The following is a 26,733-nucleotide window of genomic DNA, read 5'->3' as shown; positions in this document are numbered from 1 at the left end:
AGCTGCCTCAGTAGCTAGAATTAAAGGTATAAACTACAGGTTCCTAGATAGATGACTTGTTTTAGACATAAAGGTACTTGACTGTTAATTCAAGATACTGGGTTGCAAAGGCAAGAGGCAGGAAGAAGGATTGAGAGTTCAAGGTCATTCCAGGAAAGTTAATGAGATTCATAGCTTAAAAATAAGGCCGGGGTCTTGGCTTGAGCAGTAAGCACCTGCCTGAATCAACAGTGGTACCAAGTTTAAATAAAGTACCACTGAAGGAAAAAAAATTACATTTGGTTTTAAATCTTATATATTACATTTACCAAATAAATTAAGTTTTATGACAGTATACTAAAAAGGAAAAAGGTCCACAAAAAGACCAAAGCCACATTTACCACAAACTGTATTTTAAACTTTCCCTTCTCCGTTGATTCAATTTGATGATCTTAAGGTACTTTGTTTCAACTTTTTCAGCTAGCAATTCAAAGTATTAATTGCTGTCAATATCACTGATATTTCTGGAAATTATATTTTAAACCAAGTGCTTAAGTTGTTCACTGAATTGTTAATGCAGTAAAAATAAAATACAGATTTCATAAATGATTTATTAGCTTCAACTTTAAACTATTGGTCTGATGAATGCCAAAATATTCTCTTCAGGAATCGTGAGCTAAAAATATGCCCCAGTTAGATAAATCATGACTGGAAATGATAAATTCAAAATGTGACTCAACGTGTGTATTTCTAAAGAATTAGACAAAACCAAGTCTACCTTTTCTAAAAAGACTGGAATAGCATCTACTACAACAGCAGATGATCGAGGAAGTGCTTCCATCATGTATGTTAAGGCTCGGCAAGCATGATTCATCTAGAAAATAAAGATAATTTTCTCAATAAAAGCTCAAAACTAAAAATTTAGAGTATTTTGAAATATAGTGTATACTTACAATATCAAAATTATGTTCCATTTGCAGTAATGTTATCTGTTAAAAACATAACAAAGGATTTAGAGGGTATATTTTGAGTAAAAAGTTCAATAAATAATTCTTTTTTCACTCAAACTGAGAAACAAAGTATTAGATAAGACTTGTACCGCACAAAACAACATTATGATAAAACCTCGCAAACATACAAAAGAAATGATTATATTCAGAACAGCATTCATTATATGTAGTAGCTCTTACTTGGGAATACGTATTGCTAGATTATTAATCGTCACCTCAGGTTAAAATGAAACCTTTCACGCTGCTTACAACAAGACATTTTGGTTGTTCTAATCTCCATTCACTTACAGTGCCAACAAATATTCAACATATAAATGTATAGGACCAGTAATATATTATTATTTGCTGGATTAAACTATTAGTACAGGTATAGGACCACAAATGACAATCCTATGGACAATACTCTCAAAGCTATAAACACCATTTAACTAAGCTGCAAAGAATATACTAATGTGAACATGGATCAAACCAAAAACCAATTATTCATTAACTAAAAGCCAGCTTAATATAAAATTTCAACATTTGGATAAATGAATCTAAATACCGGATTTTATACTACTTTTTCTTATAGAAAAGGAAGTAGGTAGATTTCATATGCTGCTAGCAGCATATACTACGCCCTATTGAAGCAACTGAATTTCCTCCTCAGGGAAAGACAGTATTACTCATCGTTATTTAATTCACAGAAAACTTAAATGCACAGAATTTAAACTGTTAATTAAGTAACTACCAGTAACATATCAGATATTCTAATAAAATATTCACTTAATATCATCTTTATCTTCTCAGGTCTGAAGTAGGCCATATACCCGAAGTCCAAACAGAGACAATCTTTGTTTTAAACAGACAACAAAACACACATCTTCCTACTCAGGAATAAGCAGCAATCAGGTGTGTAAATTAGCTACAGTAATCACTTAAAATATTTAATCTAAGTTTCAAAGTTGTCATACTACCAAAAAATTAGTTCAGTTCTCCAATCAAAAGACTGAATGAACCCTTTTGTAGGGGGATGGGGGGGTGGAGAGGGAGAGAGAGAGGGAAAGGGAGAGAGGGAGGAGGAGGGGGAGGAGAGACTACACTTATAAAAACAGCATTTTGACAACATTGCTTTTTAACAAACAAAAAGCAATGATAGTAAAATATAATTCAAACAGTAGAGCCCAGCTATTGAACACATCAGCAATCTAAGAATGGATATTAACGTAGGCAAAATACAATAGTACAAAGAACAGAACTGATAAGATTTGAGAACTGGCTTTTATTATCTAGAAATCCAAGTGGCAGAAAGGTAAGAAGAAATGCTTTATCAATGCCCTGCCAGAGCCAAGCAATCCAAAGAGAACAGACAAAATAACGGTTGTGTCTCATTTGTTGTCTTTTTGCTCAGCTCTCTCAAAAATCAACTCTCCTGATGTGACTGAATGACATAATCTCACGTATGAACCAAAATTTCATTTTCTGTCAGCATTACTGGGCATACAAAAAAGACAGTATTTAATTTCTAAGATAAATACATGCTAAATGTAATAATATATTGTTAGCACTTAACCCACACTTAAATTTTAATCTTAAATTATAGCAAATTTATTTCATAATGAAGTTAGAAAATTATCAAGTTACTATTTGAAAACACACATTTAGTAATGACAACTTTTGTTTTCACCTTAGAAATTTGAAGCATTTATTATGTCAATAAATCTTAAATATCAAAAAATATCAGCACAAAATTGTATTAAAAGATCATTTTAAAAATTGGTTTCTTGGGCTGGGGATATAGCCTAGTGGCAAGAGTGCCTGCCTCGGATACACGAGGCCCTAGGTTCGATTCCCTAGCACCACATATACAGAAAACGGCCAGAAGCGGTGCTGTGGCTCAAGTGGCAGAGTGCTAGCCTTGAGCGGGAAGAAGCCAGGGACAGTGCTCAGGCCCTGAGTCCAAGGCCCACGACTGGCCAAAAAAAAAAAAAAAATTGGTTTCTTGGAAAGTGGCACTGTGGCTCAAGTGGTAGAACACTAGCCTTGAGCTGAAGAGCTAAGGGACAGTGGCCAAGCCCAGATTTCAAGCCCTCAGACAGACAGACGCCCCCCCCCCTCCAATGGATTCTCTCTTAACATAAAGCCTTTAAAATTCGAAGGAACCACATGGCATATGGGAATGACTACTCTTCCCAAATGTATTTGCCAAACATGAAACCTTTCACAGCCATAAACATAACTCAAAGTGAATTGTTTGATTACTATTGCCCAAAAAGGTTGGTAGGTTGGCAGATATGGCTTATATATTTTATGCAGTAAGAAATCAAAATAGTACTAATAGGCTGACTAACTTAAAATTTAAAACTGTTAAGTATCAAAACTCAAGTGATATACATATTATGAACTCCAGCTGGGAATGTAGCTGTGGTACAGTTCTTTCCTTGAAACTAGCCATTGGGTTCCATCTCCCGGCATTATCAAGATCGTCTCTAACGGCATCTCGATCAAATCGAGTGCCAAATTACACAACTATGTTCAGAAATATCTACCACCACAAAAAAAAGAATATTACTAGCAGTTACAATCACTAGCAGCTACATTATCTATAAGCACAAAATAAACACACCAAGCCAAGCACTCATCTTAATTCTCTCAGTTCTTATTCTTAATTCTCATACCATGCTTTGATATAAATGAAATGACACTAGGAATATATTCATCTTTTAATTCTAGCATGTTTAAAAAAATCATAGAAATATTCATACATCTAATGTAATTCAGCAGCCTTTAAAGAATAACAAAAACACCATTGGTGGCTCATGACTATAATCTTAACTACTCAGGAGTCAAGTCCATGAAACCCTTATCTCCAACTAAGCACCAAAAAGCCAGACATGGCTGTGCTCAAGAGTATTAGCCATGAGCTTTAAAAAAGCTCAGGGACAGAGCCCCGGCCCTGAGTTCAAGCCCCTGGACAGCACAAAAAGGAAAGAAAAATAACAGGAAAGTTGTATACTTACCAAAGCTGGAACAACACTCTTGACTGGAAAACCTCCCAGCGTCTCCTCATTTCCCATGACTAATAGCTGACACATTTCAATGACTGCCTGAAGCTGCTGACTCTCATCACTGGCTTGTAGTCCTTGCAGAAGCTGCTGGGCCTTCGAACCTTCATAAGAAAGAAATCAGTATTTTTTTAAAACATTGTATGGTATAAGGTAGAACTCAAAGAGTAGGTCTAGACATGCTAGTGACATATTCAAAGCAAAATCAAAGTAGTTGGGTCAGCTCTATCTTAGTCTCATTTCAGTTATTTCTATCTTTTTAGTTGAGAACCTGATTTACTTTTCACAGCAAAATAAAAAAATACCCATAAGACTAATACGAAAGTACCTACTTTTAATGAATGTACATAATAAAAAAAGCTTTATGTAAGAACAAACCTATTAAACGACTTCAAAGGAAATGTTATTTTTCTCTAAATGATGCATCAAAATAAATGGATGCAAGTACTACAAAAGGAGAAAGAAATGAGACAAATGGAACAACCCATCTAATAAAACAGGTGAAAACGATGAAGCATTCTGTAAAAACAGTAAACAATTTTTATATCTCCTTTCTTTTCGTGTAGATAGGTGACTGCTTCTAAAGACTCAATTCCATTATACAAATAACTAGAAAACACTGGTAACTATTTCTACAGAGAAGTTATCAAGCTGAAGAAAGCACTGAAAGACAAAACTGTAGGGCTACTGACAAACTCAGAGCACTTGCCTAGCATGTATGAGACCCTGAATTCAATCCTCAGCACTAAATAGTCTACAGATGTTTTCATGTTTCCCTGTCACTTTCTCTTCTTACATCTTTTCAAATTACTCTTTGTGTTCAGTTGGTCTAGTTCCATGGTATTAAGCATAATAGTTGGATATATGCTTGGAAACAATTTCAGCCAATGTATTTATATAAAAAGCAAAGCCTCTCATTGTAATTAAGCTTCATTGATCGTCTTAAGGGGATACTCTTCCATCGGACACATGATGAACCTTGGAAATCTTGTATTCCATTACTGAAGATCATAATGAATCCCATAACTATTGCTGCCTTTTCTTATGGAACATTAAATAAACATTTTTGGCAGTACTAAGGTTTGAACTCAGAGCCTTTTGCTTGCTAGGTAGGCACCCTACCACTTGAGCCACACATGAACTGCTATTTGTCCTTTAGAGTAATTAAAGGACCCTCCCGCAAAAACAGTACAAATCACTTTGTTCAACTCCGTATCAGATGTTATAAACTAAGTTATAATCAATTTTAGACCAAGGATATTCATTCTTTTTTTTTTTTTTTTTTTTTTTTGGCCAGTCCTGGGCCTTGGACTCAGGGCCTGAGCACTGTCCCTGGCTTCTTCCCGCTCAAGGCTAGCACTCTGCCACTTGAGCCACAGCGCCGCTTCTGGCCGTTTTCTGTATATGTGGTGCTGGGGAATCGAACCTAGGGCCTCGTGTATCCGAGGCAGGCACTCTTGCCACTAGGCTATATCCCCAGCCCCGAGGATATTCATTCTTATATTTAAATAATGTAGAAAGAAATATTAAGAGGGAGAGTAACTAGTGAGAAAAGAGCTAAAAAAAAAATTGGTCTTTAAATTCATTTAAAAAGGAGTAAACTGTTTATACCACATCTTAACAGATCACCTAAAAAGAAAAAAAACAATACGCCATGCAATGAACCATTTACAAACATTAGGCTTGGCAATTCTAAGAATATGAACCTCTCTAACAAGGTAAGATCATGACCAATACTCTGGAACATCCTAAAAAGAATTTCTGCCCACTGAAAAGAAAAAGCTAAAATCATAATATACTATATCCCCTGGTATATGAAGAAATCAAAGTCTTTGTGGAGTAGGTGTTACATTTAGAACCTTTTTTATACTTGTAAAAATTAATGGCAGGGTAGGGGTGTAGGTCAGTGGTACAGCACTTGCCTAGCATGTGCGAGACCCTGGATTCAATCCCCAGCACTGGAAAGGAAAAAAAAATTCATGAGGAACCCCAAATAATTTCTTATTACATGGATTAAATCTATTGATATTTTTAAATGTTTGTAATTAAAATAGAAAATATCAAGTCAATTTATTCACTACATATTAACATACACAATTTTTTCCTTGGGAAAAAAAGATGCTACTTTCAATGAAAAAGATTAATGTAACTGTGTATGGTGACAAAACATCTTAACGTTAGGTGTAATACAAGTCATCTTGGAAAGGTGTTTAAATCACTTATCTAACATGTTAATAATGGCCCTGGGATCAATCCTAGCAACCAAAAGAAAAGGACAGCTGAATACTCACTTCTATTTTCCATATATAGTGGTATGTTACTTGAGAAAGTGTATTAAAAATGCACCCCATTTTGACACAAAGAGTATTAAAAAGGCATGAAAAAGGCATGAACTTAAAAAGACAGTTGACAAAATTTCTCTTATCAAGCAAAACTGCAATTATTTTTACTAGAAGAAAAGCTAAATCAATGCATTCAATATGGCACTGAAGAATTCAATGATCATTAGTAGAGTTTTCTGCCATTGCTTTGATTCTTAAAACACCAGCAATTTCACCAGCAAACCCTCAGTAAATGCTACTGGTTTTGTTTTTTATTTCATTTTTTTCAGTTGTGGGGCTTGAACTCTGGGTCTGGGCACAGTCCCTAAGCTCTTTCTTCAGCTCAAGGATAGGGCTCTACCATTTTGAGCCACAATGCCACTATAGATTTTCTGGTCTCGGGGACTTCCCTGCCTGGGCTGGCTTTGAACAGCGATCCTCACATCTCAGCCTCCTGAGTAGCTAGGATTACAGGTCTCTAGGTCTCTGCCACCAGTTCCTGGATTACTACAATTTTTAATCTTAGAGTTTCTACATAAAGATCTCAAGAACCACACACCAAACTTTGAGAGATACTGCCCATTAGAAACTGGCAGGCAAACACTATTTAAAAAAATGAACTAGTAATTATTTGGAAGTCTGTACGCTATACAGTCTTTTTTTTTTTCAAATTTTTATTATCAAACTGATGTACAGAGAAGTTACAGTTTCATACGTTAGGCACTGGATACATTACTTGTACTGTTTGTTACCTCGTCCCCCATACCCCCCTCCCTCCTCCCCCTTTCCCCCCATGAGGTGTTCAGTTCACTTACACCAAACAGTTTTGCAAGTATTGTTTTTGTAGTTGTTTTTCTTTTTTTTACCCTGTGTCTCTCAATTGCTATACAGTTTCTTAACTGCAGCAAATCAATTCTGACACTGGAAGTCAAAAGCAGCCATAGACAATGTGAATTATTATTCATGAACAATAAAAGCGGACCTTTGTTTAGTATTTGTTACAACAGATCACTCTTAACATCCATTCACCCACTTAAAAAATACGTCATTCTTAGTTCACAGATAACTCTTATTTTAAGTGAAATTATGTATGTACCTAAGGAGATGATCAGATTTAGTCCATGAGTTTTGACTTCTGTCACAGAAGCTAGTAGAACTGAATCACCACCAGATATTTGCTATGTTCTGCAACTGTGCACGTACTATGGTTTGATCTAAGAGCGCTGAACCTGTAGGTATTTGAGCCAGTCCTCCAAGCTCTTTATTATTTTATTTTTCTAATGGGAGTCCTGTTTCTTGTCCTGGTTGGTGATCCTTCTATTGACACTTTCCATGTAGTTGGGGTAATGGTCTACTAACATGCCCAAGTGTTTATTGGTTGTGATAGTGTCTTGTAAATTTTAACAGACAAGCTTCAAACCATGATCCTCTTGATCTCAGCTTTCAGAGTAGTTACAATTACAGGTGTGAGCCACCATGCCTGGCTTGCATAAAACACTTTAATAAACACAATAAAGTATCCTGTAGTCTCAGGTTAAAGGCAAGTCCTGCTTCAAATATACACACTATACACACAGGTGTCACGTTTTTGGGTCTACTTCAATACTCAAGGATAAGGAGAAAGATTTGCCAAGTTGGTATCAATCTAAATTGTTAGAGAACCACACAAAGCAAATACACAGAGTTGAACCACAGATGAAATGAGTCACAACAGAATTCCAACTCTGGTCAGATAAGCTCAAGTCATGGCTAAAGGGAAACTATTTTGCTACTGAATCTTTACATTTAAATAGAGAAAAAGAAGAAGAAAACACCACTGGCAGAAAGTACCACTCAGTTCTTTTATACAAAAGGTTTGCCATATACTTTTTTTTTTGGGGGGGGGGGCAGCCCTGGGGCTTGGACTCAGGGCCTGAGCACTGTCCCTGGCCTCTTTTTGCTCAAGGCTAGCACTCTGCCACTTGAGCTACACTTGAGCTACCACTTCTAGCCATTTTCTGTATATGTGGTGTGGGGAATTGAACCCAGGGCCTCATGTATATGAGGCAAGCACTCTTGCCACTAGGCCATATCCCCAGCCCCTGCCATATACGTTTTAATCACTAGATTTTGAGAACGAAAAGAACACATCACAGAAATAAGCCAATTCTTATAGAATTAAAATCCATATTGCTTAACGGATTAGCAGATTAATGTATAACCATCTTCACAATTAAAGATAATAAAAAAGTATAAGCAAAGTTTTTCAAGAACTGCAATCTACAAAATATACAAAGAAATATCTACAATTGAATAAAACAACTGAAAACTCATCAGTAAGAAGTGAGCAACAAGAAAAAGATCTCAGAATCACAAAGACAGACTAGAGTGAAGAATTGAACATACAATGAAAGGGGAGATATTGATGAGGATATATTGTACCAATAAACTGACATATTATACTGAAATTCTTTGCACAAGTACTCAAAGATTGTCATTTCTCACCAGCAGATTTCTAGGGTGACAGATACAGATTTTGTTAAACTGAAAATAATGCCTCCAATCACTATAAGTTCAAGTTAGTCCAGGGAAAATATAAGGGAGTTATAGAAAAATAAACAAAAGGGGACATTCCAAGAGGTAGATGTAGATAACAAAAAAGAAAGAAAGAAAGAAATCAGGCAGTAGTTCATGTTTTGGGGTTTTTTTGTTTTTTGTTTTGGTGTTTCTTTTTGGTTGGCCAAGGGGCTTGCTTGAACTCAGGGCCTGGGTGCTGCTCCTGAGCAATTTTGCTCAAGGCTAGAAATCTACCATTTTGAGCCACAGTTCCATTTCTGTTTTTTCTGGTGGTTAAATGGAGGTACAAGTCTCATCGACTTTCCTGCCTGGCTTTGAACTGATCCTCAGATCTCAGCCTTCGGAGTAGCTAGGATTACAGGTGAGAGCCACCAGGATCCAGCTTTAAGCAATTTCGATGCGGGATTCAGGATTTTCCTAAGTATATACAGGAACTCTTTTTGCCAGAAATTAATGTTAAGAAGTTAAACACTCATAATCCTATGCCTTTACTTAGACCTAGGATAAACAAACATACAACCAGGGTTTTCCATTGGTATTATTCATATTTCAAGCACACCATCAAATCTCCCTATAGGGGTTCCCATAAAAGATAATTTTTTTAAAAAAGGTTGAGCATGAGGTTGTACATGTGGCTCAAGTAATAAAAGGTCTGTCTAGCAAGTGCAGTAAAGTTTCAGTAAAGTCAGGAAAGTTTTTTCTTATTATAGTTAAAAAGTACTAGTAGATGAAGAATAACTAAATGAAATACAAAACACATGAATGAGTCCCATTAAATTAAGGTAAAAAGTACTATCACTTCAAGTACAAGATCAACATACTCAAACAATTAAAAATATTAACAGGCAAATTTTTTAAATCATCTATAAAAATAAAACAAACAGGGCTGGGGATATGGCCTAGTGGCAAGAGTGCCTGCCTCGGATACACGAGGCCCTAGGTTCGATTCCCCAGCACCACATATACAGAAAAAACGGCCAGAAGTGGCGTTGTGGCTCACGTGGCAGAGTGCTAGCCTTGAGCGAGAAGAAGCCAGGGACAGTGCTCAGGCCCTGAGTCCAAGGCCCAGGACTGGCCAAAAAAAAAATAAATAAAACAAACAGGCTGGGCACTGGTGGCTCACATCTGCAATCCTAACTATTCGGGACACTGAGATCTAAGGATCACAAGCCAGCCCAGGCAAAAAAGACCTTGAGATCTTATCTCCAATATACTACTCAGAAAAGGCCGGAAGAAGCACTGTAGCTCAAGTGGTGGAATGCTAGCCTTGAGCACAAAGAGGCTTAGAGATAGCACCCAGACCCTGAGTTTAGGCCCTAGGACCAACAAACAAACAAATAGCATTGCCTTTAAGGGGCAATGGTAAGATTGATAGTGAAAACATTAACAGTCTTACAACATATTAAAAAATGTTCTTCAGGCTAGAGGGAAACAATTCTTAGTAGATGAAAAGAATTTCAAGAAACAACTAAGAATAATGGAACGGGGAAATAAGCAAACAAACAATATGAATGGCTTAAACAAGTGTTATTAAATATATAAACCTAATATAACAACATAAAATGTGGTAGAAGTTAAACAATTTTAAGATTCCTATGCAGTTTGAGATATGAAAAAGAATTAAGGTAGGCAATAATAAACCAAGGATATGTATTATAATCTTGAGAATAAAGAGCATATATACATAGGATGTTTCAAGAAATATACAAGAGGCTAATAGAAAATTAGAATACTTGACTACATATACAGGAACATACCTATACACATATATTTTTTACTTTTTAAAAATACTTAAATACAGATACATACAAATACTTTTACATGTAACCTTGTTTCTAAAAATAACAGTTTTTTAAAAAGGAAATAACTCAAATGGCCAAATAAATATCCACAGAATACAGTGATATGACAGTTTTACAAAAGGAATCTTCACCCGACCCTCTATACTCATAACCTGACATTAATGAAACTGAAATTGTAACCTCTTTGTACAATTACTTAATAACAGAATTTGAGGGGAAAAAAATAACAGGACAGGTTATCTATTTAAGAAAAAACAGTAACACTTTTAATAAGTTGGAATTGAAAGATAAAGCAAATTAGTTACTATGTTACTACCACTGGAAATAAAGCTTCTAACTTTGGAGAAAGGAGTATTAGTGAAGTTAAGTGAAAATATTACAGCCCTTTTGGTTCAAAGCCAGCTTAGACAGGGAAGTCCATGAGACTCTCATCTCCAATTAATCACAGACATAGCCAGAAGTAGGACTGTGGTTCAAGTGGTAGAGTGCTAGCCTTGAGTAAAAAGGAGCCCAGAGACAGCACCCAGGCTGAATTCAAGCCCCATGACTGGCAAAATAAAGACAGAACAGTCTATAGGGAGACATTGTCTCAAAAAAATCTTCAGAGAGCCAAGAGTTTGGCCTAGTGGTAGAGTGCTTGCCTAGCATGCACAACGCCCTGGGTTCGATTCCTTGGTACCACATACAAAGGAAAGGCTGGAAGTGGCACTGTGGCTCAACTGGTAGAGTGCTATCCTTGAGCAAAAAAAAAAAAGAGCTCAAGGACACTGCCCAGACCCCTGAGTTCAAGCCCCAGGACTAGCAAAAAAGAAAAAAAAAAATCTTGGGAATAGGGAGAATGGATGAGAATGCAAATGAGAAACCAACTGCTATAGGTTAATGACTGTCAGTGGGCTTGTAAGGGTTAACGTGCCATTATGCAACCTTATCCTATCTTTTTCATAATCCCATTTCTAAGTTGGGATAGCTCCCAATTTCCTACACTTGTGGTTGACCTGAAAAAGCCTCCATGGTCTGTCTGATAAGTCTCTGCATCAATTCGGTTTCATCTTCTACTATTTTCCTTCTAACTTTCTCAAACACAAATTTATTAACATCTCTGGCGTGGCACATGTTCTTTCCTATGCATAGCTGGTTTCCTAACCTCATTTTTTGTTTTGTGGTTTTGTTTGTTTGCTTTGCCAGTCGTGGAGCTTGAACTCGGGGCCTGAGCACTGTGCCGCTGGTTTCTTTTTGCTCAGGGCTAGCACTTTATCACTTGAGCCACAGTGTCATTTCTGGCTTTTCTTATATATGTGGTGCTGAGGAATCGAACCCAGGGCTTCATGTATATGAGGCAAGCACTCCACCACTAGGTCATATTCCCAGCCCCTAACCTCACTTTTATCTCTAGAAAAATCATAAGGACTCAGGATAAGATTTCTCTAACCAGTCTAGCCATCTCCCCCAATCAACCTACAACCTTTATTCTCTTTCCTTATACTGACAAAAAAAATCTAAATTCTTAGTAAAGATTAACTAAATGCCCGTTGCTGTCTGTATCCTTTAAGTATAGAAAGTCCACAACTCTATCCTATTTGTGATTCAGTACAATCCCAGCATCTAGTATAAATGGTATTAAATAAATATCCAATTCAAGAGTTCTTAAGAAGCCGGGTATAATGGCACACACCTGTAATCACAACATAGGAAGGAGAGGTAGGAAGATCCAAAGTTTAAGACAAGCCCTCAGCTACATGGTAAGACATTTATATATCATTTTTGATTTATCATATATATCATATATATATGATAAATCAAAAATGATACAACTTGAGGGGGAAAGAAGTAGCAAGGATGGAGAAAAAATGATCATCACTCAGTGCATCTGATTAAAGATGCACTGAATATATAAATGGGTATGTTTAACTGCAACCTTCTTGCATAACCATTAGATGAAAAAGATTAAAAATAAAGAGAAAGAATAGGGGGGGACTGAAGACATACCTCAAGTGGTAAAAGCATGAGACACTAGGTTCAATCTCCTGTACCACCAAAAAGAGGGAAAAAGTTTGATTTTTGCATGTTATCTGAGATCTATCAGGGCGACACAAACAATATGCCAGCTGCTTCTTTTATTTCTTTGTCAAGTATTACAATTACAGGCTCAGGTCTGTAATGCCAGCTACACAGGAGGGCTGAGATCAAAGCCAAGCTAGGCAGGAAAGCTTGTGAGACTATTATCTTCTCCAATTAACCAACACCCCCCCCCCCAAAAAAAAAGCCAGGAGTAGCGCGGTGGTTCCAGTGATAGAAAGCTAGCCTTGAGGATTTTTTTTTTTAAAGGTTCAGGAACTGCACAACAGGCCCTGAATTCAAAGCCCCAGGACCAGCACACAAAAAAATGAAGTAAAGTAAATATAGTTTTAGGAAGCTAATGTAATTCCCTGTTAGAAATCAAGTGTAAAGTACTTATAGTTACAATTGAGACTGTTCTGTTAATCATATAAAATCTCTGGGTTAAAAACACATTAATTTGATAATAAATCCAGTGACTAGAAATTGTGCTCAAATTCATATTAAGAGACTGCTTTATAGATGAATTTCATTATACCATAAACACTCAAGTTCTGAATCTGTTAGACCATGCAACCAGGTAACTGCCAAGTAAATAATTTACTGTTCTATAGCTCAAACAAAATAAAAGATAATATTGCTATAAATACTGGGTTTTTAAAATCCCAGTTCATTAATCAAAAATAAAAGTACAAAAGAAAATTTAGTAGATGATGAATATAAGGTAAAAACATACATCAATCCTACTTGTAAAAAAAAATACAGATTAAAAGTTCATGAAAATTTCCTAATACTCATCATCAATAAGTAAACATTGAGAACAGCACTTAATAAAGGGCTTCAAGGAAAAAAATAAATTTAAACATTCACTTACTAGCTCCGCTTCCAATTGTTCTATGGAAAAGTTGTGACATCCGAGGGCCAAGAGGACCAAACAGGTGAGGAGGAAGACCCCTGGCCTCTAACAGAGCTAAAGAAAAAAGAAGGGCAGGGGGAGTAGTTGAGTTTACTTAATGCAACTGACCAGTTCTTAAAATGTCAAGGAACTGATTCATCTCACATAACTGAGTTAGCCAATGTTACTTTCAAAATTTCAAAAGAAACTGCATTAAACTTCAAAGACCACCTGCATTATTAATGTAGCAAACATTCATGTACACAGATGCCTATACTTCAAGCATCTTAAGTTTTATGGAGAACTTAAAATCCAGTGCCAGAAGGAGCTGTAACTTTTTCAAGAAATACCCAATGTAGGTATTAAACACCATTGCCCCATTTTCCCTCTGACACTGTTTCCCAGTGACATATTGGTTAAGACTCTCCAAAAACACTATGAAAATCATATTTTTATGTTCAAAAAGAAAAACTACGAGTTCATAAGAGTTCTAGTTAAAAACAGTTGTCATGTCTCTTAAGAACATCAAAAAGTTACTCCAAGTTTACTTATAAGTTTCTCATAAGCCTCACATTGAGGATCTATTATAAATCTACCATCTGAGACAGAAACACATATCTACCTATTAAATAGAAAGTTTATACAAAATTTAAGATTGCTTTTTGTAAAGGCTCTGACAATAAAATAAAAATCTGAAATTTACACAAACATTATACCCTTCATTTTAAAATAGGTGACCAAAAAGACAAAAACCCACCTTACTAGATGCATTCATGTTATTAAGTACCAGAAAACAACATACCTTTTTCAAGGTATTTGGCAATTTACTATTAAAACCAGATATATGCTTATCACCATGATCAAGACTTTGGGAGGCTGGTTCTGGGACTTGATCTCAGTGCCTTGTGCTCTTGCTGGGCTTGCTCGCTCAGATAGCACTCCACCACCCGAGTCATGCCTCCAGCCCAGCTTTGTGGTAGTTAATTGGAGATGGAGCCTCAAGGACAATTCTGCCCAGGCTGGCTTCAAACCTTGATCCCTCAGATCTCAGTTTCCTGAGTAGCTAGTATTACAGGAGTCAGCCACCGGTGCCCAGCTAAGAAAATTTTAATAGTAGAAAATTATCTAAGGCTTTCTTATCAAATCAATAGTAAAAATGAAGATGCAAATAGCTCATATTCTGAACTCAAAGCATCCAATCACCACTGAGCAGCCTGTGTAGAAGTTCAGGCACTGCAAGATGTTCAAATGAACAATTAATTTCAACAGAGAACAGGAGTAGCTGGCAGCCTGTAGTAATCATTTCTTTCAGACTGTCTTTACCTTGTAATCGTCCCATCTCAGAATCATCCGATTCACTCTCCCCAGAGGTAGTCATGCCAACAGCCCCTGCAACAGAACTAGAGGCTTTTGGGGGAAGGGGGGGTGAGGGTTAGGAGAGGAGCATTTAAATTCATTATGTCTGGCTTATCTTAAAAAAAGAAAAACCAACATTTTACAGAGTATTAAAAATAAAAGCAATTAAACTTGTCTTCATACCGCACATTCAGATGCTGTTCTAAACTTCATTGTGCAGTGTTTAAAACAAAAGGAACACTGAACTACCTTAGTAATAACAAGCATAAAAAATTAAAATCTTTGCATTTCATTCATACATGGCTTTTGACAAACTCCTCAAACCCTTTGAAAGAGTGAATTAAGGCTTGTCCTGAACTCCTGAACCAAAAGTCAATGAAAGCAATACTGCTAAAACCACTGTTTTATCTGTTTCCTCTAATTGCAGAAGTATAGAAAGATTGTATATTCTTATTTTTGGAACAAAATACTGAACATAAATATTAGAATGAACAGATGACCTCAAAGCATTGCTAAGAAAGAGAAAACTAAAATGCCAAAACCAGAGTAGGATGAAGAATTAAAGGTCAAGGGGGCTAAAAAAAAAAAAAAAAAAAAAGGTTCAGAGGGACATTACTACACAAAATGCTGACCTGAAACCAAAGCAAAACCAAAAGCAGTGTTACGGTCATCAAAATATGCACCTAATCAGGAAAAAGAAATAACCAAAAAACTACTCCTGCAAAACTAGCAGTGTTCTGTACTTCCAAGTGTCTTCTTTAGTTAAGTATTGTTTTAGACAGGTAAGACTGATGTACCTAAGACCATATGACTCACAATTCCTAAAGCATGATTTATGAGACAAACAACAGAATAATGCACGTCAGAAAGACTATTTTTAAAAGGCTCATGAGTACTGCACAAATTTAAAGCTTTTCTGAGCTGGCTGTGGTGGCCCACACCTATAATCCTAGCACTTGGGAAAAGGAAACGATCTTGAGTTGAAGGCCAGGCTGGGCTACAGAGACTCCTGTCTCAGAATTATTTAAAAAGTAAAGAAGCAAATAGTTTTCCTTAAGTAAAATATGCCAATGCACCAGCCACCAACTCCAAATTTTTATTACTATTTTTTCATTGAGTATTTTAAACTTCAGTGGGATTGATTTTTTTTTGAAAAGTTTACAGATTAGAACAAAGATTAGCAAACTGTGGCCCAAAGGCCAAATCCAGTCTACCACTTGGCCTTTTAAATACAAATTTATTACAACATAGCTGTACTTATTTATTTATATACTGTCTGTGGCTGCTTTCACGCTATCATCACAAATTGAATTAATTGCAACAGAGACCATATGAAGCCTAAAATATTTATTATCTGGCCTTTTATAGAAAATGTTAAGAACTCAATGTTTTAGAGACACAAGATTACCCAAAAATGCTATTAAAGGGTTAATGAGGCTTAACCACCCACACTCAAAACTGCTGCTGTTGAAGAAAATGACAAACCAATAAACTGCACTACACGCTGCTATAGGTAACATTTATTAAATGTTTTCTATACACAGGAATTACCTACATGTTCCCTCACAACAAAAAAAAAATAGTAATATAATAAGAATTCACACATGAAGAAACTAAGGCTTGTAACTGAGTATTCTTTCCCAAGCTAGATTACTAATAAGGGACTGAAAGTTTGAAGGCAAGATAGTCTGACTTTACTGACTGCACTGTTCTTCCTAGGTCCAAGACTAGAACTCGAACTTGTTATCTGTAGCCACTTAGCTTCATTGGCTAGCACTTTACCAACTTAGCCATCCATGCCACCAACCCAATTTACTCTTATTTTTTGTCGGTCATGGGGCTTGAACTCAGGGCCTGGGCACTGTCCCTGAGCAATTTCTTTCAAGGCTAGTGCTCTACTGCTTTGTGCAGCAGTGCCACTTCCTCAATTGTACTCTTAAGAACTATACTGTACAAGCATCTTAAACATACTTGTCAAAAGTCTTTTTGAATAAAATTAGTATAATTTCTTTACATTATACTGAAACCCTGTAAATAAATACTTATATTAGGTATGGATTATGACTGAGTATGTTAAAAAGTGGTTATTCCAAGTATGTGGAAAACAAACACAAAGTTTTAGCATATGAAATGGTTGGCTTTTAAAAAGCACTCTGGCCAGGTGCTCATGCCTACAATTCTAGCTGCTCAGGAGGCTAAGCTGGGGATCATGGTTCAAATCAGCAATGAGACTCTTTATCTCCAATCAACCATTCAGAAAGCTAGCAGTGGACCTGTGGCTCAAAGTGTGCTTAGCCTTGAGCAAAATAGCTCTCAGGGACAGTGTCCAGGCCCTGAGGTCAAGCCCAAGCCCCAACCCCGACAAAAATAAATAAACCCTGAAAAAAAAAAATAAAAAGCACTCTTGTATTCACACATTAAAAAGCAAACAAACAAAACCAACAACAAAAAAATAAAACACAAGTATTAGGCCCAGTGAAGATGGCTCACATCTGCAACACTAGCTACTCAGGAGGCTGAGATCTTAAGATCATGGTTCAAAGCCAGCCTAAGCAGAAAAGTCCCTGAGGCTCTTATCTCCAACTAACCATGAGAAAACCAGAAGTGGCTCAAAGTGGAAGAGTGCTAGCCTTGAGGGGAAAAGCTCAGGGACAGTGTCCAGGCCCTGAGTTCAAGTCCTGTTACAAACAAAAAAAAAAATTTTTAAGCCACTGAGTGAAGGAATGAAGTCCAAAAATAAATGTACTCCTTATCTGACTTATATAACTATAACCTTCTCTGTATATCACTTTTTTTCAATTCAAAAAATTTAAATACTAAAACTGTACTTAAGGGCTAGGGATATGGCCTAGTGGCAAGAGTGCCTGCCTCATATACATGAGGCCCTGGGTTCGATTCCCCAGCACCACATATACAGAAAATGGCCAGAAGTGGCGCTGTGGCTCAAGTGGCAGAGTGCTAGCCTTGAGCAAAAAGAAGCCAGGGACAGTGCTCAGGCCCTGAGTCCAAGCCCCAGGACTGGCCAAAAAAAAAGTAATAAAATACTTTCTTTAAAAAAACTGTACTTAATAGTTTTAAATTAAAAATTATTTAGATTTATTTTAAAATATCCTACAGAGCTGTAAGCATTAAAGGTAATAAATTCCATAATTTATAATTTCAAATTATAATGCCACAAGACATTAATCAACCAATATGTAAAACTTATAGAACATATTCTAAAGTTTTGTTCTCTCTCAAGTTTTATGGACCCATAGAATTATTACAACCAAAGGCAATCATTCTGCTTTTCAGTGGGGGTAGTTAGCCAATTCTGACAGAAACCAGTTACTAGAGGCAAAGGGACCCTTTCACTAGTCCTTTAAAAGCAAGTGGTTTTTGTCTGTTGTAGTCTGGTATGTTTCACAAAACTATAGACAACCCAAATTGGTCTAGCCTTGGCCTGACTTAATTTTAAGAGAGGGGGCTGTTTATAAACTCCTGTAGATAAGAAAAGAGTATCAATCAATAGGAGTCAACTCCCAGTCGATCTTAGTCAAGGTTAAACTTCCTTGAGCAAATAAATACACTACATTTTGTCTGCAGACAAATAAAATCCAAAGCCAGATTTTCAGCATTATCACTTTTTTCTAAAGCTAGTATGTGTCCTGTTCTCTTATCTAGTCTTACCATACTGCCCCAGTGCTATGAAAAATAGTTTACAATGGATAAAACAGTGTTTAAATAAGACAAAAGTTTTTACTATAGAGTACCAAGTTTTTATACTTTAAGAATTACAACCTTTTACATAAAAGATAAAATTCTGATAAGTTTCTGGAATGAGATTTTAATTGCCAAGAAAGTGTTAAAAAGCTTTTAGATGCAAGGCTGGGGAATATGGCCTAGTGGTAGAGTGCTTTCCTTATATACATGAAGCCCTGGGTTTGATTCCTCAATACCACATATATAGAAAAAAGCCAGAAGTGGTGCTGTGGCTCAAGTGGTAGAGTGCTAGCCTTGAGCAAAAGAAGCTCAAGGGCAATGCCCAGGCCCTGAGTCCAAGCCCCAGGACTGGCAAAAAAAAAAAAAAAAAAAAAAAAGAGGTTTTAGATGCAAAATACAGGAAGCAATAGGATTTCTTGCCCTCCCTCCTATCTTTTATTCCCCTCCCTCCTCTTTCTCTCTCTCCTCAATATGTCACAACACTTGGAACTAATGTCAACATCATAGTTATAGAATATAATTTCATCATCAGGTAATATGGTCACCATATAATTCATAATGGTGTTAAATAAAGGTAAATAGAGAAGAGTTTACAAAAGGGGTTGCATTCTATGATCTAATCTCAATCATTTCTTGGGAAATTATGGAGATTTTTAAGGTAAAATGTGTCAGATCAACATCTATTTTTTCTTACCACTTTACTATTTTGAAGGGAGTATTCTACCAACTAGAAAATCATTGAGAATGGGATTACTCAACACAGGTTGTCAAAGTCACTACCACAAGTCGAAGCACTATGCTCTACACTAATTTACACATTTGTTAATTTACAAATAAACTAAAGCACATTATGCTGAAGAATTTAAAACTCCGTAAGTAAGAAAAACAGGGGAAATCCTACACCTAACAAGCCATTCATCCTACAGATGTACTGAATTCTGCGTTTATCTAATACTAATAAGTCACTGATATCTTTAATTCACAGGTATCTTTAATTACCAACCACAACATATAAACTAGGAAAATACTTATATTGTATTGTGCTTAGGGAGGCAATCTGACTAGAGTAATTCCCTTGAATTTAATTCCCATTGGATAAAAAATTTTTGCTCCCCCACATCCTCGATTCTAGCCTCCAATTATATCCATATGAATTAAAACACCCTTATAACCCTAAGAAAACATAGGTATTGTAAATGTGTACTTTATTTCTAAGATCTGGATTTGAATGTTGCAAAACCATTCTAGCTTAGAAACCTGAGCAAGTCTAAGCAATTGTCTCTGCTAATCCCTGTTTATAAAATGGCAACAAGACCCATACCTGAACAGGTTGTTTTGAATGTTAAAATGAGAATTATGCGCCAAATGTTTAATACTGCATTTGCAGTAAAGTATATGTTAGCCACTGTTAACTGTTATAGAGTCTACTGTAAAACATGCAGCAAATCCTTTCTGTCATCCATTTGGGAACTGTCCTTTCTTCCACATTCAGTCTTGAAATTTATAGACTGAGAAGTGATGTAAATCATGACTAGAAAGGATAGGATGTGGGTCATGACAAACAGGCTTTGGTGGATTTCACGCAAAAAGGCCTATATTTTTCCAAGTATTTAACAATTAATAGTGAGGGAAAGTATTCTATGAAAAAATAAAGGGATTGAAAAGTTTTCTCACAACAGAAAAGATGCTCTAAATCAAAAATAAAATTTATTGTATGAACGGGAAGAGTATAGTTACTTAAAAAAAGACAGATACCAAGCTGGACAGTATGTTAACAATAGTTAGCTCTAGATCCTTTATGACACAATCTATGACATGACCAATCATACAAGTTAAGAAAAACTAGCACATTCTCAATACTGAACCTCAGTATATAAAATTGCTTTGTTCAAAACTAAGTCATTGGGCTGGGAATATGGCCTAGTGGCAAGAGTGCTTGCCTCATATACATGAAGAAGCCCTGGGTTCAATTCCCCAGCACCACATATACACAAAACAGCCAGAAGTGGTGCTGTGGCTCAAGTGGCAGAGTGCTAGCCTTGAGCAAAAAGAAGCCAGGGACAGTGCTCAGGCCCTGACTTGAAGGCCCAAGACTGGCATATATACAGATATATATAAAATAAAGTCCAAGGTTATAAAACAAAAAACTATGTAGACTCATGTATAGTATCTGATTTAAGGGATTCATTCTTATGTCCATAATGATAAATTGTAAAACATTCTTATGTCTAAAGTGTATTAAAAAGAAAATCATCATCAAAGAATATTTTCAACCTCACTAGCCACAGTTAAGTAAATTTTGGTTTCATAGTAACCGTTTTGGTAATAGTATTGGGTATGTATTTAAAGCTGAAGGGAGGAAATCTCTCTGAATTCTGTTACTCTAAAATGCCAAAAAGTAATATAAGGTACCCATAAATAAATATGTAAACGCTATTTGTAAAATAGCTTAGGTGAACTAAATGCTATTTTAGGGCTTTAAAAATTCTAAATTAAAATTCAAGCTTGTGCAATAATTCACACCATATCCTTACCTTCCATTATGAACTTAAAATTATTTCAAAGAACCAAATGGACCTTTCTAATAAGTCCATTTAATGTAATTAGCATAAATTTAAAGAACAAAAGTATACACTCAATACTAAAACCTGTAAGGTAAGACAAAACTGAACAAAAACATACTTGGTGGTTAACACCTAGAGTATTTCTGATTCCAACACTTCATCACAGACACAGAAATGTGTTTTAGGGCTAAGAAATATCAATCTACCTGCAGCTCCTTGGGGAGCTTCATCTGTTCTGGCAGCTGAAGAATTCACTGTCTCCTGGTTGCTTTCAGGGTCTGCCATTTTCTCCTGCCGACGAGCCTCAGCTGCTCCTCTCTTGCCCAGGCCAGAGCCTCGCCGACTGCAACAGAAAAATGTCATCACAGGCAGCCTTACCATGGCACTAGAAGTAATGTATAGACAACACAAAGCTCAAATTCATAGAGTACAAAGCCAGTTTCTTCTCCTTTTTAAATAAAAATTGTTGTAGAAAAATCACTATGCAAAACAACTAAGACTTTGTATATTCAAAATTCTTCCAAGTTATAGTGTTTTCACAATACACTTTTGTGTTTCTGGAAGATACTGGTTGTCATCCTTACAGACACATTATTTTAAAACAATGAAAAGGAAAAGTGACTCCTCTTGACTGGAAATAGTCAAATAATTAAAATAGAGCCCCATTTGCATGCTAAAAATGACTATGACTTTGAGGTCTAATGGATCAACAGCCAAGGCTCATGCCTGTAATCCTAGCTTACGAGGCTGAGATCTGAGGATCATGGTTCAAACCCAGGCCAAGCAGGAAAAATCCACCTAACCCTCACCTCCAATTAACCACCAAAAAGCCAGAAATGGAGCTGTGACTCAAGTGGCAGAGTGTTGTAGCCTTAAGTAAAGCAAAATCAAGGACAGTGTCCAGCCCCTAAGTACAAGTCCCAAGACTGACACCAAAAAGAAAAGTGGATCTGTGGATCTATCTATCTATCTATCTATCTATCTATCTATCTATCTATCTATCTATCTATCTGTCTGTCTGTCTGTCTGTCTGTCTGTCTGTCCTATCTACACACACACACTAGCTTGCAGACAGTGACAATAGGAGAAGAAAAACAGGTAATCATGGGGCTAGAAATACAGCCTAGTGGCAAGAGTGCTTGCCTCATATACATGAAGCCCTGGATTCAATTCCCCAGCAGCACATATACAGAAAACGTCCAGAAGTGGCGCTGTGGCTCAAGTGGCAGAGTGCTAGCCTTGAGCAAAAAGAAGGCAGAGACAGTGCTCAGGCCCTGAGTCCAAGCCTCAGGACTTGGGGGGGGGGGGGGGGGGGGGGAAGCCAGGAAAATCATCTACTTCTCCATGTCCAAGAATAGCTAAACTATCCTAACAATGAATAATAATACAGTTATATAAAATAAGGGATTAAGGACTAGCTAGGTGCTGAGATCTGAGGATCGTGGTTCAAAGCCAGTCCAGACAGTAAAGTCCAGAAAACTCTTTATCCCTAGTTAAAACACCAAACAAAAACAAAACAAGTCAGGTGCTGGTGGCTCATGCCTGTAATCCTAGCTACTCAGGAGGCTGAGATCTGAGGATCATGGTTCAAACCCAGTCCAAGCAGGAAAAATCCACCTAATTCTCACCTCCAATTAACCACCAAAAAGCCAGAAATGGCAATGTGGCTCCAGTGGTACAGCACTAGCCTTGAGCTAATGAGCTAGGGACAGCCCCTAGGCCCAGAGTTCAAGCCCCATGACAGACAAAAAAAAAAAAAAAAAAAAAAAAAGCCAGAAATGGAACTATGATCTGACAATGGGTGGATGCCAGTGGCCAAAGAGGTAAAAGTCTGACTATGACTTTGAGGTCTAATGAATAAGACCCTAAGTTTACAATAATAAAAGGGGACAGGTAGTTGTGAATATGATTTTGAGCTACCATGTAATGCTATGATAAAAATAAATATTTTAGTTGAAATTAACATTTAATCAGAATGTGTAAGGGGAGACCTTTTCTAGGTGAACATTAATGAGAAGTGTCAAAACGATACTAGTTGTGGCTCAAGCAGCAGAATGCTAACCTTGAGCATAAAAGCTCAGGGGCAGCGACCATACCCTGAGTTCAAGCCCCAGGACTGGCACTAAGAAGAAAAAAAGAATGAGTTAATATTCATAAACAGACATGTGGAAAGACTTTCATTCTGGATAAAGGTATAGAATAAGATAGGAAGTAAAATAACCACTCCATTTTCATGAAGCAAATTATATTTCATTGGTGATAAAATTTTAATAACTGGTAAGCAAATCAGTCAGAAACAAAGGTCCTTTTATAACTTTATATGGTCTACACAACTTTCCAAAATACCTTAAGAATTGCAGACACCTAATAAAATGGAAATTTATTGTTTTGTGGGTCATGGAGATTCAATTTGGAGCCTGAGGGATGTCCCTGAGCTCTTTCTCTCGAGGCTAACACTCTTAAGCCAGTTTCCTACCCTGCTAACTCTGAACAACCATCATCAGATCTCAGCCTCATAAATAGCTAGGATCACAGATGTGAGATGCCAGTGTCTAGCCTAATATTTATTTATTTATTTGCCAGTCCGTGAGCTACCAGTGTCTAGCCATATATATATATATATATATATATATATATATTCATTCATTCATTCATTTATTTGCTTGCTTGCCAGTCCTGGGGCTTGGACCAGGGCCTGAGCACTGTCCTTGGCTTCTATTTTTGCTCAAGGCTACCACTACACCACATGAACCACGGCACCACGTCTGACCTTCTCTATTTATGTGATGCTGAGGAACTGAACCCAGGGTTTTATGTATGCTAGGTAAGCACCCTACCGCTAAGCCACATTCCTAGCCCCTAAAATATTTTGTGACTAAACAACTCTACAGTGAAATTAGTTGTTGCCTCATGAAGAATAAAATAGAACAAGCAGTCATAAAGGACACATAAATAAAGGTTTTGAGTTACCTACGTTTTCATAAACAGTGAAGACTGTTGCCCTCAACAGGGGTTGGTTTAATCATTCACAAGTGAACCACTCAATCAAATCTCAATTTTACCAAATTATAAATTAGAGGGGTTCAAATTCACCCAGCATCTCATATGCACGCAAGGTTGAATACCAGATACACAGGGTGTAACCAATTGTTAGATACAACTTGCTCAGAGCACAAAGACACTGAATTTAAGTAAATGCTCAAATGATTCCATGAAGGTTTTTTTTGTTTTGTTTTTTTTTGCCAGTCCTGGGGCTTGGACTCAGGGCCTGAGCGCCTGAGCATTGTCCCTGGCTTCTTTTTGCTCAAGGCTAGCACTCTGCCACTTGAGCCACAGCGCCACTTCTGGCTGCTTTCTATATATGTGGTGCTGGGGAATTGAACCCAGGGCCTCATGTATATGAGGCAAGCACTCTTGCCACTAGGCCATATCCCCAGCCCCTCCATAGAGGTTTTTTATTTTATTTTATTTTTTATTTTTAGCCAGTCCTGGGGCTTGGACTCAGGGCCTGAGCACTGTCCCTGGCTTCTTTTTGCTCAAGGCTAGCACTCTGCCACTTGAGCCACAGCGCCACTTCTGGCCGTTTCTGTATATGTGGTGCTGGGGAATTGAACCCAGGGCCTCATGTATAGGAGGCAAGCACTCTTGCCATTAGGCCATATCCCCAGCACTCCATAGAGGTTTTTGATGAAGAGCATGTCACTCCAGTTGAGAACTAGATAGCTGTGCACAGCATGGCTATGTGTGCTGGAAGTCGTTTTTTACATGTACTAATTAAGAGGTCATGTGTTGAAGGATACAGAGAAAGAAAATTAAAGAAAATTGTAACACTATGTATTTACCTGGCTTTGCATACAGCTTAAAGTTAATTTCAACCAGGGTGAATTAAGTTTTTATAACACAGTCTATAAACCTTTCATAAGATTCAAAATTCAGCCCTAACCAGGACTAGAACTATGAATAAGTAATTTCCACAAGTCCTCATGAAAGGACTGCTAAGAAACCTCAAAACAAAAGGTATACTAGTCTAGATGTCATAAACAATCTGAAAAACTTGGAAGTAAGTGTAGAAGCTGAGGATATTGGTGGTAGAGAACAGATGAGTATACATAAGGTCTTAGGTTCAATCTCTAGCACCCAAAAAAGGGGGGGGATAGGGATGATTTATGGTGGAGCAAGGACATTTCTTATGATTAATACATAGCCTTTCCTTAGGTCATTATTGTGTCACTGATAAAATATCAGAATCAGAACAACTTGTCTTGAAGAACTCAATGTACTAAAAAGCCTTTTCACCCAAGTTAGAACAGGAAAAAGAAAAAGGAAAAAATGATTATCCCATCACTTGATTTATCTAGAAGAAACAAACTACATATAGAGGGAAGGAGGAAAGAGACACTAAGAGGTAACAGAAAGGATGAGATTGATTGGGATATACTGTAAAAATGTATGGGATGTGTGGAAATGTACCAATGAAATTCTAATCCGTATAACTAATGCAAATTGATTTATCTAGAAGAAACAAATTACATATGGGGGAAGGAGGAAAGAGACAGTAAGAGGTAACAGAAAGGATGAAAATGATTGGGATATACTGTAAAAATGTATGGGATGTGTGGAAATGTACCAATGAAATTCTAATCCATATAACTAATGCAAATTAATTTATAAAAAAAAAAGACACCCTAGATATAAAAGAGGGAGAACTCACATCTGGGTTCCAGATAATTAACAGCCCAAGTACACTTGGCAAACTGTTCCAAGCCTGAAATTCTGAGAGGAAATTGCAAGAGAGAAAGACTTCTGTTGAACCTAAGATTTTCAACTATTCAATGAAAGTATACGAATCATACCCTGTACCACATACCAAAGGTAGGGGACATTCTGAAAATGAGATCCACAGCAACTGAGAGAAATAGAAATTGGAGATGTAAGAGAACACACATTGCCCAAAGTTTTTCTGGATGTGTAAGTGTTGTAATGAAAAGTATGTTTTCTACCCTTAGCCATTAAACTCATTAACATGTGCCAACACGTTCAGAAACTAATTAGGCAATATGAAAGCCATTAAAACAGATATTCCTTTTTGATGCATTAGTCATACCACTGGGAAATTTAGCTATCTTAAAAAAAACTCAACGATGCTCATTAGAGATGTATTTGGCAAATTAGAACTCTGCAAACAACCAAATGCCCAAGTACTTTCTAGCAATAACTAGAAAACGGTGTAGTAAGATGAAAAAGTGGAGAACAAAAGCATTGTCAAAAATAAAATGAATGGGCTAAATGAATAGCATGGCTCGTCAAGCACAAGACCCTCAGTTCAAGTCTTAGTACCTGCCCTTTAATAGATGGGAATAAATAATACATGATTCCAACTAGTAAAAACATAATTAAAATTGGGGCAAGAGAAGAATTTACAAAAATACACTAGTGATTTTACATGTAT

General features: G+C 36.8%; 1 protein-coding gene across 29 annotated transcripts in view; it reads right to left on the bottom strand.

Annotated features, from left to right (window-relative positions):
• Trip12 (thyroid hormone receptor interactor 12) overlaps positions 1-26,733 on the bottom strand; it is a 132,974-nt gene that overhangs the window by 48,832 nt on the left and 57,409 nt on the right. For 15 of the 29 annotated variants that reach the window (XM_048344583.1, XM_048344566.1, XM_048344567.1 and 12 more), the window contains 6 exons: positions 21,491-21,627; positions 14,986-15,069; positions 13,642-13,737; positions 3,989-4,137; positions 933-968; positions 758-853 (listed from right to left, as the gene is read on the bottom strand). In XM_048344583.1, the coding sequence (XP_048200540.1) occupies positions 758-853; positions 933-968; positions 3,989-4,137; positions 13,642-13,737; positions 14,986-15,069; positions 21,491-21,627 (598 nt within the window). Of the gene's footprint in view, positions 1-757; positions 854-932; positions 969-3,988; positions 4,138-13,641; positions 13,738-14,985; positions 15,070-21,490; positions 21,628-26,151; positions 26,191-26,733 lie in introns of all 29 variants that reach the window. The other 14 variants (XM_048344559.1, XM_048344565.1, XM_048344571.1 and 11 more) reach the window with 3 other exon arrangements.

The sequence above is a fragment of the Perognathus longimembris genome, chromosome 4, assembly GCF_023159225.1.
Source record: "Perognathus longimembris pacificus isolate PPM17 chromosome 4, ASM2315922v1, whole genome shotgun sequence".
Taxonomy (NCBI): Eukaryota; Metazoa; Chordata; class Mammalia; order Rodentia; family Heteromyidae; genus Perognathus; species Perognathus longimembris.
This window is presented reverse-complemented; position numbering and strand designations above follow the sequence as displayed.